The following is a 17,702-nucleotide window of genomic DNA, read 5'->3' on the forward strand; positions in this document are numbered from 1 at the left end:
CTAGATCACATTGTTCCCTATATAAACAATACACGAGGACCATGTATGGCAAATTCTGTTGTGACGTGTATGTTGGAGAGTAAATGTTGTCGACGTTTCGACCCCGGTAGTAAGGGCGGGTGGTTCCTCAGTTTGGGGTCTTCATCAGGACAGTAGAGATAGTGTTAGTGAGCACATAGATTCTGGCGTATAATGTGGTCCCACCTCGGTTGGAGACTTGCGCCGTTGGTGGTGTTTAGATTCTTCTAGGGTTGAGAGTCTTGGGTGGATGTTTGCAGTCCCAGATGAGTTGAGAAATGGCGTGGAATTTGGAAATTTCTTTTATTCGTATTCCTAAGTTGGTGTGGTATCAGTCAAACACCAACTGGAGGGGTAGGTCTGGGAGAGGTTCCCTCACACCATCTTTTGCAATGCTGGAGTTAATCCACGGCATGAACCACCAGCGTATATGGGGCAGGTATTCTGATTGCAATAAAGAGATCAGCGATTGCGTGTGTATGAATATAAAACCCAAATTATTGTTGTTAAAACATTTCATCAGCATGAAAAGTATAATATCGCATTTCTTAATTACACGTTAGCAAGTCCCTGAATAGTCTAATTGGTACCAAATGCTTATCATGTTGATGGCCATAATCATGATATAGTCAAATCAGGATATAATGAAAAACATTTGAGAGGATGCCCATCCAAAGGTGTACCTATCACAAGATGGTAAAACCTGGATATCATAAGTTATAACAGAATTGTTCAGGATGGTTGGTACTTATCCAGTCACAACATTAAAAGACCACTTATCACATGCACACTGAACAAAATAACATATGGACAATAATGATCACCATCAAGCAGTCCTTAGATTATTACTGGTAATGGGTATGGGGATCAAGTCCTAAGGGGAGGAATTCAGTATGCAAGGTATTTAAGACAGTGTGGCTAATTGGGAGAATGAATTGTCATGTTCATTCAGACCGGATTGGATAGAATTAAAGAAAAACATCCATTTGAGCTCTCGAATGTTCAGAATTGTGGTGATGTTGCCACCACGAGGTCCAAGCTTAGCTTTTTCAAGTATCACCCACTGGAGACTTTCAGGTGAATGGGAGGCTGATTTAAAGTGGTCAACAAGTGGTGCTCCCTGGACCTCACATTGGATCCTGCTCATGTGTTGGAGGATACGCATTTTAGCCTTTTGCTGTGTTTGTCCAATGTAGATTAACTTGCAAGGACAAATTATTGCATAAATAATGTTATTGGTGTTGCAGTTGCTAAATGATTTTAGCGGAAGCTTCCATTCTTTGAAATGGAATTCCTTTGTTTGCACCGTGGAATCGCAAGCCTTGCAGTTCCCACATCTGTAGTGGCCAATTGTTGGGGGAAGATTCCACATGGATGTTATCGTGGGTTCTTCAGGAGTCGGTAGCAGAGAGCGCACCACAAAGTCTTTCACACTTTTCGCTTTCTTGAAGGCGTGTAGTGGAGTGCCTAATTGATTGATGTCATCCGATATGAGTTTCCAATGTTGGTTGATAATGCGTTTGATCTTGTTACTCTTGGTCGAGAAAGTAGTGACACATACTAAACGATCTTGGGATTGCGTAGTCTGATCTTTTTGAGTCAGTAGTTCTTCATGAGGGTAGAACCAGGCTCTCTTTCGTGCTTTTGTCACCAGTCTTTTAGGGTAACCACGTTCTTTTAGACGACGTGCCAGATCCTCAGATTGTTCAAAATAGTGTTCTTTAATAGAACAATTGCGGCGAATTCGTAAAAACTGTCCAAATGGCAGATTATCGCGCAGAGCTCGAGGGTGATGACTACTATATTGTAGTAGAGAGTTTCTTTCTGCCGGCTTGCGGTACAGTGTTGTAAGTAAGGTTCCTTGGTCCTCATAAATGGTGATGTCCAGGAAATCCACACTCTGGTTGTCGGATTGGATGGTAAATTGGAGGTGAGGTGATTGCTGGTTTAGCCACGTGTGAAATGATGATAGGTAGGTTGGATCCCCATTCCAAATCATGAAAATATCATCAATATACCTCATCCAGAGATGTAGATGATCTCTGAATGGGTTATGTCTGCACAGGACCGTATCTGCCTCAAAAGCTGCCATATACAATATGGCCACATCCGGGGCGAAAGGAGCCCCCATCGCCACACCTTGTGTCTGCAGGAAAAACTTGTTCTTAAACATAAATTTTTTTTTTGTCATCGCTATCTGAAGTAGTGCGATGATAAACTCTGTAGGTACTTGGACAGGTGCAGGTCTTGTTTGTAAAAACTTAGTTATGACTGCAAGAGCTTCCTGTTGAGGAATGCATGTGTATAGGGAAACCACATCGCAGGTTACGAGCAGTTGATGTTGTGGGTCAAATGGAAGTTTTTCAATAATGTTGATGGTATGTAGAGTGTCCCTGAGGTAAGTCTGTGTTGCTTCAGCCAAGGGTTTCAAAAAGAAATCGATATATCTGCCCAAAGGTTCAAGGATAGAACCACAACCCGAGACGATGGGACGCCCGGGTGGGTCCTCCATACTTTTGTGAATCTTCGGGAGGGTATAAATCGTGGCCAGCCTTGGATGTTGTTGGTTTAAATAATCAAATTCATTTTTGGACAAAAAGCCCTGATCGTGGCCTTCCTTGGTTAACTCTAGAATTTCTAGAGCTATTGCTTTCGAAGGATCAGATCTGAGTTGTTGGTAACTAATGCCATCCATCAGTTGTCGATTAATCTCAGATTCGTATTTGGAGACGTCTTGGACCACAATAGCTCCACCTTTGTCTGCCGGCTTGATGACGACCTCGGTGTTATTTGCAAGAGAAAGAAGGGCTGTTCTTTCGGATTTACTAGTGTTATATTTGGTGAAGGATTTTTCAGTTAGTACACTGTTGACATCTCTCCACACCACCGCCTCATATGCAAGAATTTTGTGTGACATACTGCCAGAGGGAGGAACAAAAGTAGATGGAATCCTTAGACCAGTGTGTGAAGGATTTACATAAGGATTGGCATTGCGGAAAAAGTATTTCAGTCTTATTTTGCGGAAGAATTTAAACAATTCCGTTTTAACCGTGAAATGATCCGGTTTGCTGGTTGGGACATAGGATAGTCCTTTCGTGAGTATTTTTAGTTCTTGTTCACTCAGAGAGTAGTTAGAGATGTTGACTACAGGATTAATAATAGGTGAGTCGGCTACCACCGGTAGGTCTTGTTGCGAGTCACTCTCTCGCCATGCTGGTCTTGTTGAAAGTGGACCTGCTTGGGCGCTTGACCCCGTCCCGTATCCCAATTGCTGGTATTCTGAGTCTGTCCTCGTTGTTGTCCTCGTGTGGTATAGTTGCCTCTTTCTCTCGGGGGTCGCCATGTTCCTCGGCGTTGTCCTAAAAAAGGATTGTAGTGAGGGGGTGGAGGATATCCGTAATCTTGATAGTTGTATGTATGGCTGGGACCCGCCTGGTCTTGTTCACCCTCGGAACTGTAAGATGAATCGGAGAAGGTGTAGAAATTCCGTCGTCCTCTGTAGCTACCACGGCCTCTGGAGGTGAAGCGGCCTTGCGTGTCTTGACGGTAGTAGTCTTCTTGGAGGTAAGGGTACGTCTTTTTCTTGTCGTAGAGCCTGACGTCTCGGGCAAGTTTCTCTAGTTTACGATTTTGTGTGGTGAGATCAAAGTCTTTCAACGATGCTTCCAAGTTGTTGAGGGTTTCTTTGGCGCTGGCAAAGTTGGCATCAGCTGCAATTTCGGCTTTCAGTGTCGTGATTTCAGCGGAGATCAGTTGAACCTGTTCAGCAGCGGTTTCGACGCCTAGCACCATCCAGTGCCGTGAGCAATTGTTGGCCACGTAACTGAATCCTTCCGTAAATTTGGGTACCTCGATGAAGATGGCTAAACCAGCAATCACCTCACCTCCAATTTACCATCCAATCCGACAACCAGAGTGTGTATTTCCTGGACATCACTATTTATGAGGACCAAGGAACCTTACTTACAACACTGTACCGCAAGCCGGCAGAAAGAAACTCTCTACTACAATATAGTAGTCATCACCCTCGAGCTCTGCGCGATAATCTGCCATTTGGACAGTTTTTACGAATTCGCCGCAATTGTTCTATTAAAGAACACTATTTTGAACAATCTGAGGATCTGGCACATCGTCTAAAAGAACATGGTTACCCTAAAAGACTGGTGACAAAAGCACGAAAGAGAGCCTGGTTCTACCCTCGTGAAGAACTACTGACTCAAAAAGATCAGACTACGCAATCCCAAGATCGTTTAGTATGTGTCACTACTTTCTCGACCAAGAGTAACAAGATCAAACGCATTATCAACCAACATTGGAAACTCATATCGGATGACATCAATCAATTAGGCACTCCACTACACGCCTTCAAGAAAGCGAAAAGTGTGAAAGACTTTGTGGTGCGCTCTCTGCTACCGACTCCTGAAGAACCCACGATAACATCCATGTGGAATCTTCCACCAACAATTGGCCACTACAGATGTGGGTACTGCAAGGCTTGCGATTCCACGGTGCAGACAAAGGAATTCCACTACAAATAATGGAAGGTTCCGCTAAAATCATTTAGCAACTGCAACACCAATAACATTATTTATGCAATAATTTGTCCTTGCAAGTTAATCTACATTGGACAAACACAGCAAAAGGCTAAAATGCGTATCCTCCAACACATGAGCAGGATCCAATGTGAGGTCCAGGGAGCACCACTTGTTGACCACTTTAAATCAGCCTCCCATTCACCTGAAAGTCTCCAGTGGGTGATACTTGAAAAAGCTAAGCTTGGACCTCGTGGTGGCAACATCACCACAATTCTGAACATTCGAGAGCTCAAATGGATGTTTTTCTTTAATTCTATCCAATCCGGTCTGAATGAACATGACAATTCATTCTCCCAATTAGCCACACTGTCTTAAATACCTTGCATACTGAATTCCTCCCCTTAGGACTTGATCCCCATACCCATTACCAGTAATAATCTAAGGACTGCTTGATGGTGATCATTATTGTCCATATGTTATTTTGTTCAGTGTGCATGTGATAAGTGGTCTTTTAATGTTGTGACTGGATAAGTACCAACCATCCTGAACAATTCTGTTATAACTTATGATATCCAGGTTTTACCATCTTGTGATAGGTACACCTTTGGATGGGCATCCTCTCAAATGTTTTTCATTATATCCTGATTTGACTATATCATGATTATGGCCATCAACATGATAAGCATTTGGTACCAATCAGACTATTCAGGGACTTGCTAACGTGTAATTAAGAAATGCGATATTATACTTTTCATGCTGATGAAATGTTTTAACAACAATAATTTGGGTTTTATATTCATACACACGCAATCGCTGGTCTCTTTATTGCAATCAGAATACCTGCCCCATATACCTGATCGACATCCTTCAATATATGAATTACACCTTCTCACTACCTAGTGAATTGTCGTAGTGTAAGTCTTTCTACCATGTCTCTCCCGGGAACCTGGGCCATGTGACCCCGTTTCCATAACTACTTCCAACACAGGAAGTCTGGTTGAGATTCCTGACGTGTACGCGGAGACGTCGGTCCGATTCATTCTCCACGGTAAACATACACGTTTACCGTGTGTTCCCTTATCCAAATATATTTATGCCCTTGACCTGACACCTATCGCTGTTGGTTCTCTCTTACAGCGGGTGCAGTCTGATTTAATCGCCACGCCGTAAAAACCTCATGGGGACGACTCTGACTCACACCAGAACCGCTGGTAAGCCGCACTGTCTGTATCCCGCATATGACACCGCGCTAGATCTGGGGTGATTTCACTAATCCGTTTCCCCCATTTATTGTCAGATTCCAGAGTCTCCTGTGCCCTACGTCCCCGGGCCTTCCCTGATCCCCGCCTGAACGTGGTTGGCTACAATTAATGTGTAAGTCTCACCAATTTTATTAAGGACCGTTTACTTTTATAGGGTCTTCCTAGCATAACTAACTAATACGTGCACAATACAATTGTTCGTACCCCGTAGATATTCCCAACCTGAACAATCCTAGAAGTTACAACTAAGATGATGAGCGCCAATCCGATAGGTATGCTCCCCCCTCTTTCTTTTCATAATGTGTGCCTTACTACTGTCTTTAACTGCGATCTGTAGACCATTGTTTTTATTAATACACACCCATCATTAATATTAATAGGTTGACAGCCCCACACCCGTCCTGATGAAGACCCCGCCGCAAGGGTTCCATTAATTCCTGCACATAGTGGGTCGAAACGTCGACAACCAATCCCCGCAATTCCAGCCCCTATCTCCGCAATCGTAACATTGATGTACTGTTCGGGGCATGTGTTGCTCAATTGACTGAATTTGATTTATGTTCATGTGTACATTCCAAATAATGGTTCAGTTTTTCAGATTACTGTCTGTTTTTATGGTCACTTCTCCTTACCTGCACAAACCTCACTTTACCACCTCCCCTACCCTGGGCACTAATCAACCGTCTTTGCAATAAGAAATGTTGGATACTATATCCTAATTGTGTCTGCTCTGTGAATTAAACATTGCAGACCCTTTAATTGTGTCATTATCATTTAACTGTGTGTTAATTAGTTCTGTTCTACATTGGGACCCCTCCTTCCCAGTACCTACTATGACCCAGGTCCCAGTGACTTTTCTTGGGTAAAACCCCCCTGCATATACCCTCCTTCACATGAAGGGCTTTATGGGCCAGGACCAGTGTCCTCTTTTTGATGGGGAGTCAATGGAGCTCCCTCAAATGCGAGGTCATATGAGTTCTTGGAACAAGATTAAGAATTATTCTGGCTGCCGCATTCTGGACCACTCATAGTCATAAGCGACCTATAAGGTAATCTGGAGGGCAAAATTAGAGAGCTTTTCTATGGTCTAGCTTGGAAGACATCAGGGCCTGGACCACCTTTTTCCTAGTTTCAGCAGATAGGAAAGGTAAGAATGTTTTCAAGGATCGTAGTAGCCCAAAAAGAGCCCAACAGAGCCTGAATTTGGGGTTGGAAGTACAAAGCACTGCCAGTTCTGATTCCCAAGATTTTTACTGAGCTCTGTTGCGTACCTGGGGGAAGAATGTCCAGAAGCCACCAAGTCCTCCAAACCTCAGGTGAGGTGACCCCAAAAAACACTATCTCTGTTTTGTCGGGTTGCATTTTAATTAATTAGTGGACAGCCAGTTGAACACATTGGTGAGGCAGGACTTAATAATCCTTCCATTGAATTCTGCCCCTTTTTCACAAGTGAGCAGCAACTAAGTATCAGCCGTGTATGATATTACTTTCACCCCTTGAGCTGCAGTACAAACATCTAGAGGAGTAAGGAAGGCATTGAATGAGGTGGGGTTCAATGCAGAACCTTGAGATACCCCCACAGCCAACCTTGAGGTACTCCCACAGCCAACTCACAAATTGGAGATGAACACGGGGGCATCCCCTAACTACGTAAGAATGTTTGCAGCTAACTTATGATAAAGACTTGCAAGTCGCATGTGTTTTCATGGGAAAGGAAGAGCTGAACCTGCTCACAGAGGAATAATGCCATTTGATTACTACAGAGAAGAAGCAGCTTGCTACAATGTCTGCAACATGTATTCATGTCTTTTATATTAGTGTTGTTCCCAGGTAGTTTCAATGCTTTTTTTTCCTCGATGCTTTCAACCTACCTTCTTGTCTTAGACTGACGGTTGAAGCTACTGCTGTTTCCGTTCCACCTTTTGATGCTTTATGCAATTGCTGTTTTGGAGGTATGATTATTTATTGGGTGATGCAATGTTTATTGTAATTCTTGTTTGCTGGTTTTGTGGTGTAGAGTGTGAGGTACCATCACCTACACAATTGAAATAGAAATACTAATAATCTGTTGTGGGTGTTTAATATTGATTGATGTTAGCAGAACCTAATTACGCAAAAGCGGTGAAGCTGCTTTGATTTGGGTGATTTCGAGCAGGCCGAGATTTCACTTACAAATGTGGAATTCTTTTGTGTGGACGACTTACTATTGTTTCCTTTAGAACAGCAAATTAGAATTTATATATGTTTTGTTATTGTCATTTGAAAATGTTTTGTTCGTTTGTGTAAATACGAGAGAAATTGTAAAGTATGTTGAGCTGCTCAGAGGAGTGAGATTATACGTCATAGTGTTTTACGCTGAGCTTGGTTTGTTGGTGCCCTTTTTATGCTGGGATTGGTTGGTGATAGCAGGGTGTCGCACTGTGATAAGTCAGCGGTTTTGTGGATATTGCATAGGGATTTGTTTACAGGATTTTCATAAAATAACAGCTGTGACAGGAGGGTAGTAAAGGAAATCTGACATTTATTGAACAGAGTCAGAATATTGAATTGAAATTATTTACTTTGCAATTTTGCCAAAATCATGAAATGCTTTAAATACTTTTAAGAGTTTTGTGAAGGGAGATGTTACAATTCTGATACTGGAAGGTGTAGAGGCACCTTCTGAGGGTATGCCTGCACAGTATATGACAAATTAATTGGGATTACATACATTTTTAAGACTTTGTCAATGGTGCAAGATCACTGAGAAGGAAGGTGCATTAAGATTGCCAAGATACAGTAGCTTTGAGACTAGATTTATTGAGAGATTGAAAGATACATTGTACGAAATGAAACTGCCCTCTAGACCTACACAATTTGAAGCCTTTAATATGTGGGAAAAGGTTGCCAGAGAGACAGAAAGAAAAAATATCAGAAACAAACAAAGAGGGCAAAGTGTAATTATGGAGTTGCTTGATGGGATAAAGAACAGCAGAGATGGAGGAAAGCCATAGTTGAAGGCACTAAGTCGTATCCAGCTATTTCTACAGAAATACCATGGAAAGGGAAGAAGAAAAAGACGCAGGAAAAAGTTAAAGAGGAAAAAGAAAAAGGAAATGAGACAGATAGTGATTCAGCAGGATGAGATTTTAGAAGAAATGTTGGCTGCACAACCTACACCTTATGCAACACCAACTAAGAGTGCTAAGAGTGGTTCCACAATAAGCAGTACATTAGCCTCTCCACCAGTAGAAACTAAGTGATACAAAATTAAGAGACCCCTTCAAGTATTACAGATTGCCCCACCATGAGCTGCCCTGCCGCAGACTGTTCCTCCACCTGTGTTAAATACATCTGTTTTGCATGGCCCGGTGCATGGGCCGCAACCAATAATTGTACAGACAGTGCCTAGACCAGTTGCAAATACCCCAGTAAATGTTAACTTGACTTCAGAGGCTCAAGGAGCAGTAGGATTTATTTTGACCCCTTGGAATTCACAGATTGTTGTATGAAGACCACCTCAGACAGTCTATCCATTAAGAGTAATCCCTGGAGCATGTATCTTTTGGGTAAAGTGGAACTTTTCCTCCATGGTTTGAAGAAGCTGCAGGGATTTCAAAGACAGGAAGCACAGTGCAACAGGCTAGCCCAAACCTGAAAAGGAGAGACCATTAGATATTTCCAAATTGAAAGTTGAACTGGAAGAAATAATTAGGGGATTTTGTTATGAATGGGGGTCTCTAGTTGGTAGTGGCTTCCACCCTGTTCAAGTAGAGACCGTTCCTTCTAGTCAGTGTAAGGGGATTACACAGCTAAAATAACCCCTGCTCACCTCCTTGGCAGCTTGGCATGAGCAGTCAGGCTTATCTCAGAGGCAATGTGTAAAGCATGTATACATACACACACAGTAACACAGTGAAAACACTACAAAAGGACACCACGCCAGTTTAGAAAAATAACCAATCTTTAACTAAAACAACAATAATCCAACATACACAGGTCAAGATATCACTTTAAATAGGTTTAAAACAGGTCAATCCATAAAGAACTATGGATGCGTCCTATTAGCACAAAGTACCTGGGATGCATCAAAATGAAAACAGACACAAGGGAGGTTAGGCACATGAAAGCAGAGGTGCATCTGGTCCTTAGACACAGGGAAGGTGATGCGTTGGTTCCTTGCTTCCAGGGGAGGTGAGGTGTTGGTTCCTTTCTGTGAGAGGAGGTGATGCATATCCTTCTTACTGCTTGCGGAGGGATGCGTCGTTTCTCCGGACACGCAGCCTTATTTCCTTACTGAACCCAGCATTGATGTAGACTTGGTGCACAGGTGTGAAACATGGAAAATTCAGATGCGCTGGAGTCGATGCATTGGCGATGAAGTAGGCGCTGTGTCGATTCTTCCACCTGTGATCAGGTGAAGCGTTGATTCCTACAGCCACACAGCAGGGCCTGCGTAAGAGTTGGAGTGGGGGTCTCGGAAGTCGGCGACACAGTCCTCTGGTATCGGGCTGTGGCAGTTTGTATGGCCATGAACAGGCGCTGTGTCAATCTTTTCTACCGCATAACAGAGATGCATTGGTTTTTCAACCGCACGACAAGCTTGCAGCGGGAAAAACGGCAGTGAAGGGCGATATGTGGATTTTCAGTTGTTTTTGCAGCAGAAGCCACTTCCAAGGGCCCAGAACAGGAATTGGAACAACTTGGTAGATCAGAAATTCCATCAAAGGAGTTCAGGGGCTGCAGATGAAGTCTTTGATGAGCCTGATTCTTCTTAACAGGAGGCAAGTACATACAAACCCTTGAAGAATCTTCTCAAGCAAGATACCAAGCAAACATCCAGTCCTTAGTCCATTCAAGACAGAAACATCAACTGCAGCCCAACCCAACAAAGCAAACACAGAAAAGGGGGAGGAATTCCTCCTGACAGCTCTCCAGCTCTTCCTCTTGGCAGAGTCTCCTCTTGATCCAGAACTGTTCTAAAAGTCTGGGGTTACAGGTCCAATACTTATACCCCTTATGGCCTTTGAAGGAGGCATTCTTCAAAGGATAGTATTTGCAGTGCACAGATCCTGCCTAGCCCTGACCTGGTTCCAGACACACTACAAGGAGGTGGAGACCACATTGATAGAGGACAGCCCTATTCAGGTGTCAGTGACAACTCCTCCCACCACTCTAGCTCAGGAAGGCCCATCAGCCTGGTGATGGGTCATCAGGATATGCAGGGCACACCTTGTCTAGAGAGAATGCACAAACAACCCAGCTGTCAGTCTAAACCAGGCATTGATTCCATAGGCAGGCAGAGGCACTGGATGGTAAAGCAAAAAAATGCCCACTTTCTAAAAGTCAAAGAACAAGGGGAGTCCTTTATTAACCAAATGGGGAATGTTTCAATCAGGAGCTGTGTTTTATTGAGCTGATGCTTGACTCCTCTCTTTTTTATCCATAAGGCGCTATTTTACTCAGGGAGGTAGTGGTGTCTTCAGAAGATGCTGGCCTGTAAAATGTACAGCTTAGTCGTTATATTTTTCTGTAGTTGGCTTTCAGATTGCACACGATGTAAATGCTAGTCACGTCTCTGCAAGAGGAGTTAATCTTTTCTCTTGTCCTCTGCTGGCCCGGTAAACTCAATGTCTACTTAAGGATTTTTAGTGTGGCACTGCGTCTCTGCGTAATTGTTCATAACCTGGAGAGACGAAAATCATTCTGCATGTCTCTCAGTGGAAACAAGCCAAACAGGGCAGCAACTGGATTGAAATACTCCCCACTTGGTTAATAAAGGACTCCACTGATGGTAAAAAGTGACAATCATCAGACCACACCATCCCATTTAAACGCAAAGCCCTGATGAGAGCCCCTGGAGTTGACAAGGGTCTTGAAACGCGTCGGCATATTGGAATCACTATGAGGGAGAGCCATATGGTGGCTCCTCACAGCCAGAGGGAAATATAAAGTTAAAAGTTAACCCTGGTCGTTTTCATTTTTGCTCCCAATGTTGGGCATCCTTCTTCTATGATTAAAGGAATGTAATTGGAAGAGTTTGCCTTGTTTCGTGAATCAAGATTGGTGTACACAAAACATTGTTTTGGATCACATTTATGTTTAATGTATACATATGCTTTTGTTTGTATTTCTATTGTATATTTACCCTTAAATGAATAAGTGTTTGTCTTGTATCAGACTATTTGAGAAAAAAAAATAAAAAAGATTTGTAAAAGAAGATATTAAAAGGTTAAATAAATAACCAGATCCATTTGGATTGATTCCAAGCGATCACTGCTTTAACTGGCAAGCAGTTAAATCAAGGAGTAGCCGGGTACATTTTCTAAAAGTGGCACTTTCAAACACACAATCTAAAATCACCTTCACTACAAGATGTATTTATAAATCCTGAGTTCAGGGAGGCCAAACTCCAAATCTCTATCGCTTCCCAAATGAAAGTTACACTTGTAAGATGTTACAAGGTAGCTCCAATGATAACCTATGGGAGATATTGTCCTTGCCATAGTGAAAAGCGAAATTGGCTGTATCTTACTATCAGGACATGTGAAATAAACCAGTACATGTCCTATCTTTCACATACACTGCACCCTGCCTATGAGAGTACCTTGGGCCTAACATAGGAGTGCCTTACATGTAGTAAAAGGAAAAGTTTGGGCCTACCAAGTGGATGCACTTGCCAGTTCTACTTGGCAGTTTACAACTGCACTCACAGACACTGCAGTGGCAGGTCTGAGTCAAGTTTTCAGGGCCACTGATGTGGGTGGTACAATCAGAACTGCAGGGTCACTAGTAGCATTTGATTTTAGGCCCTGCACACACATGGTGCACTTTACTAGTGACTTAGCAGTAAATCAAATATGTCAATCATGGATACCCAATTACAGTCACATTTTACACAGGAGGCATTTGCACTTTTGCACTGATCAGTAGGAGTAAAGTGCCCAGAGTTCTAAAACCTGCAAAAACGAAATGAGGCACACAGTCAAAAAACGGAGGTCAAAAGCAAAAAGACAGGGGAAAAGCACGCCAAAGATACCAGTTCTAACAGATGTCCACCCAGTTGTAAGTGGGGAAAACTACCCAACCACATGGGAGTTCTTTTCACTAAGGTGGAAGAACCTGGACAGACCATCAGCATTGACGTGTTCTGTGCCAGGGCACTTGTTCAACCATAATGTCCATTCCCTGTAGAGAGATGGATCACCTCAAAAGTTTAGGGTTCTCACCCCTCATCTGCATTAACCATCTGAGGGGTCTGTGGTCTGTCTGAACTCAGAAGTGAGACCCAAAAAAGTAGGTTCTTAAGGGCCTAGACCACAGCAAAAGCTTAATTTTCAATTGCATTCCACCTTTGTTCCCAGGGAATTGCTTCCTACTGATTAAAGCTACCAGTTGATCTGGACCCTCTTCGTTTAGCTGGGAAGGCACAGCTCACTACACAATGAGCTGTGGCATCAGTCTGCACCACAAACTCCTTGGAGATATCCGAAGTCTTGAGCACAGGCACAGTGCGCATTGCCTCCATCAGGGCATCAAAAGCGGTCTGGCATGCCTCAGTCCAGATCATCTGACGAGGCTGCTTCCTTGCAGTCAGCTCAGTCAATGGCCAACAATGGTGAAATACACCTTGACTTGAAAAACCTGTGGTAGTACCTGGTGAGACATAAAAGGGCTCTCACCTCTGTCTGGGTACTAGGGGGTGCACAAGCCAGAATTGTGTCAATCTTGGCTTGTAGGTACCACCTGGCTGCTTCCTAACTGGTACCCAGGACACCACTGAGCCCTGCCCTATCTGGCACTTATTGGCCTTGATAGTGAGGCCTGCATACTGCAGGCCTTCAACATTTTCCAGAGGTGGTGCAAGTGATCTTCTTAACTAGAACTGTACACTGCAATGTCATCCAGGTAGGCAGCACTGACATCCTCCATTCCAGCCAAAATCTGGTAGACCATCCTTGGAAAGGTGGCAGGGGTGTTCTTCAACCCAAAGGGCACAACCCAGAACTGGTAGTGCCCCTCTGGCATTGACAACGCTGACCTCACCTGTGACCCCTTGGTCAGGGTAATCTGCCAGTACTGACGCTCTCTCTACATTGATTGTCTAGTGCTAATATTGTACTGGTGATTGCGCTCGCAATGCATTGAGTGCCTTGTGCTGAGATTGTGTTGGTGATTACGCTCGCACTGCATAGTTTGTCTCGTGCTATAATTGTTTTGGTGATTGCACTTGCACTGCTTTGAGCGTCTTGTGCTGATATTACTGCATTGCCTAATTTAGCGTTACGCTATTTTTGCACAGCCCACATCGTGCCAATCAAAGTGTGCTGCATACTGTAGCGCTTGAGCTTATCTGTGCCTGATTGTGCCTGCGCCTCTGCCCACCCCAACCTCGTCCTGTTTAGTTTCGTTTTTGCTGCCATCTTGTTTGTTTGTGCCTTCCAGCCCGCCCCTCCACCCAGCTCCCGCCTCCCAGCTGACCCTCCCTCGCCCCCGCCCCCCCCCAATATCCACTTATGTCAGATGTATTCGCGTGCAGCGTTCACGCGCAGCGGTCGCGCCCCATGCGCGCCGAAGGTGCGTCAAAGGTAAGCCCGTCTGCGCCCGTCCGCGCCTGGACCGCGCCCAGCACCAGACCCCCTGGCCCCCGCAATACCCACTCCGCACGCATTACATATGACGCCGCAACCCTCTCTGCCCTTAACCCCGGTCGCACACCAAATTGCTTCCAAGAGGCCCCAGGACACACCCATGGACCCTTCACCTGCCACTCCTGCAGGTTCAACTGCACCAGACCCCTCACCAAATCCACACTCTCCAAAAAGAACCCCGACACCAACCACCTGAAATGCATCCTGTTGAACACCCTTTCGGTCCACAGACACTCAATTGAACTCTGGAACCTACTCGACACCACTTCACCGGACGTCGCCTTCCTTACAGAAACCTGGATGAACGCCTCCTCAGCGCCCGACATCGCCATAGCCATCCCGGACGGCTACAAGATCATCCGAAAGGATCGCATCAACCAAACAGGAGGAGGCATCGCCATCGTCCATAAGAACACCATCCGCATCACGACCAACTCCGACGATACCCTCGCTACAGCCGAACACCTTCACTTTCAAATCCACACCGACCCCAGGACCACACTTAGAGGCACCCTCATCTACAGACCACCTGGATCCCGCACACATTTCAACGAAGACATCACTGACTTCATCAGCCCACATGCCCTCACCTCCGAGAACTACATTCTACTGGGAGACCTTAACTTCCACCTGGAAAAGAAAAACGACAGCAACACCACCACCCTTCTGGACAACATGACCAATCTCGGACTTAAACAACTTGTTAACACCCCCACGCACCTTGCCGGACACACGCTTGACCCTATCTTCACCTCCAGCAAACACATCTCCTTCGATCACACCATAACTCTCCATTGGACGGACCACAGCTGTGTTCACTTCAGCTACAAACAGACCGAGACCCACAACCCCCCACAACCTATTCCTCGAAGAAACTGGAACAAAATCACCACCGACCAACTCTTCACATCACTTAACCAAAACCCTCCCGCCATTTCATCAGACCCAAACCAAGCTACCACCAAACTCACACAATGGATCACCTACAGCGCTGACGAATTAGCACCTTTGAAAAACCACCAGACCAAACAAGGTAGCAAAAAGGCACCCTGGTTCAACGATGACCTTAAGAAATCCAAGAAGTTATGTCGTACTCTCGAAAAAACCTGGAGAAAAAACCCAACCACCGACAACCTGACCACCTTCAAGGACGCCACCCGCAAACATCACCAATTGATCCGATCCACCAAGAAATCAGCATTCAAGGATCGACTCGACAACAACGCCCACAACAGCAAGGAACTATTCAACTTCATCAAAGAATTTACCAACCCCACCGCCGGCACCAACGACATCACTCCCTCCCAATTCCTCTGCGACTCTTTATCCTCTTTCTTCCACAACAAAATCGCCGAAATACATAACAGCTTTGAAAACCAGTCCGAAGACCAATCCACTCCACTCACCTCCGAACCAAAACAGCATTCTAACAACCTTTGCGCCTGGAACGCAATCACCACTGAAGACACCATCCACCTGATGAACTCCATCCACTCAGGCTCACCAACCGACCCATGTCCCCATCACATCTTCAACAAAGCTGACTCCATCATCGCACCCCATCTCCGCGACGTCATCAACTGTTCCTTCAACTCCGCTACCTTCCCGGAAAGCTGGAAACATGCCGAACTCAGCGCCCTTCTGAAGAAACCCACAGCAGACCCCTCTGAACTTAAGAACTACCGCCCCATCTCACTCCTCCCCTTCCCGGTCAAAGTAATCGAGAAAGCAGTCAATAGTCAACTCGCTGCCTTACTTGAATCCAACAACTCCCTCGACCCATCACAGTCCGGATTCCGAGCCAAACACAGCACCGAAACCGCCCTCATCGCAGCTACAGATGACATCCGAACGCTACTGGACAACGGAGAAATAGTTGCCCTCATCCTACTCGACCTCTCCGCCGCCTTCGACACAGTCTGTCATAACACCCTCATACAACGCCTCAACGACGCTGGAATACAAGGTAAAGCTCTGGACTGGATTATCTCGTTCCTCGCCGGAAGAACCCAGAGAGTCCGCCTCCCCCCTTTCAGATCAGAGGCCACCGAAGTCATCTGCGGCGTACCACAAGGATCATCTCCAGTCCCACCCTCTTCAACGTTTACATGAGTCCCCTCGCATCCATCGCGCGACAACACAACCTCAACATCATCTCCTACGCAGACGACACCCAGCTGATCCTCTCCCTCACAAAAGACCCAAAAACCGCCAAAAACAATCTACACGAAGGAATGAAAGAAGTAGCCGATTGGATGAAGAACAGCCGTTTAAAACTAAACTCGGACAAAACGGAAGTCCTCATTTTAGGATCATCCCCCTCTTCCTGGGATGACTCATGGTGGCCACCGGCCCTGGGTACAGCACACATACCTACAGATCACGCACGTAACCTAGGCTTCATCCTAGACTCCTCCCTCTCGATGACCAGACAAGTCAACGCCGTCTCATCTTCATGCTTCAACATCCTACGCTTGCTCAAAAAAAATTTCCGTTGGATCCCCACCGAAACAAGAAAGACAGTCACCCACGCACTGGTCACTAGCCGACTGGATTATGGAAATACCCTTTACGCCGGAACCACAGCCACACTACAGAAAAAACTCCAACGCATCCAAAATGCCTCAGCCAGACTCGTACTGGACATCCCCCGTCAAGTTCACATTTCCGGTCACCTGAAAGACCTCCACTGGCTCCCCATCAACAAGAGAATAACGTTCCGTCTCCTCACCCACGCACACAAAGCCCTCTACGACCTAGGACCCAAATGCCTCAACACAAGACTGTCCTTCTACACACCAACCCGCCAACTACGATCATCCAATCAAGCCCTCGCCGCAATTCCGCGCATCCATAGATCCACCATGGGAGGAAGATCCTTCTCTTACTTAGCGGCCAAAACCTGGAATTCCCTCCCCAATCACCTCCGCCTTACACAGAACCACCTCTCCTTCAGAAAGCAGCTTAAAACCTGGCTATTCGATAAGTATTGCACCTACCCTCCCTCAAGCGCCTTGAGACCCTCTGGGTGAGTAGTGCCCTATACAAATTCCTGAACTTGAACTGGAACTTGACGTTAGATCAAACGTACTGAGGAACTTGGCAGCTCCCAGCCAATCAATGAGCTCATCAGCCCGGGGAATGGGGTGGGCTTCAGTCTTCATGACAAATTTGAGCCTACAGTAGTCCACACAGAACTGCGGTTCTGGACTGGCACTGGGAGCAGTAGCTTTGGGAACCAGGACCACTGGGCTGGA

General features: G+C 45.3%; 2 protein-coding genes across 2 annotated transcripts in view; one reads left to right on the forward strand and one right to left on the reverse strand.

Annotated features, from left to right (window-relative positions):
* The window catches only part of CAMK1D (calcium/calmodulin dependent protein kinase ID), a 1,511,583-nt gene that overhangs the window by 1,238,131 nt on the left and 255,750 nt on the right, over positions 1–17,702 (forward strand). The gene's annotated exons all lie outside the window — the stretch shown is intronic.
* On the reverse strand, positions 817–6,483 carry LOC144770387 (uncharacterized). The gene is made up of 2 exons (XM_078654868.1): positions 5,689–6,483; positions 817–3,881 (listed from the first exon to the last, which is right to left on the reverse strand). The coding sequence occupies exon 2, from the start codon at positions 3,359–3,361 to the stop codon at positions 923–925; it is 2,439 nt and encodes an 812-aa protein (XP_078510994.1). The 5' UTR covers positions 3,362–3,881; positions 5,689–6,483; the 3' UTR covers positions 817–922.

This window comes from Lissotriton helveticus, chromosome 1_1 (genome assembly GCF_964261635.1).
Source record: "Lissotriton helveticus chromosome 1_1, aLisHel1.1, whole genome shotgun sequence".
NCBI lineage: Eukaryota > Metazoa > Chordata > Amphibia > Caudata > Salamandridae > Lissotriton > Lissotriton helveticus.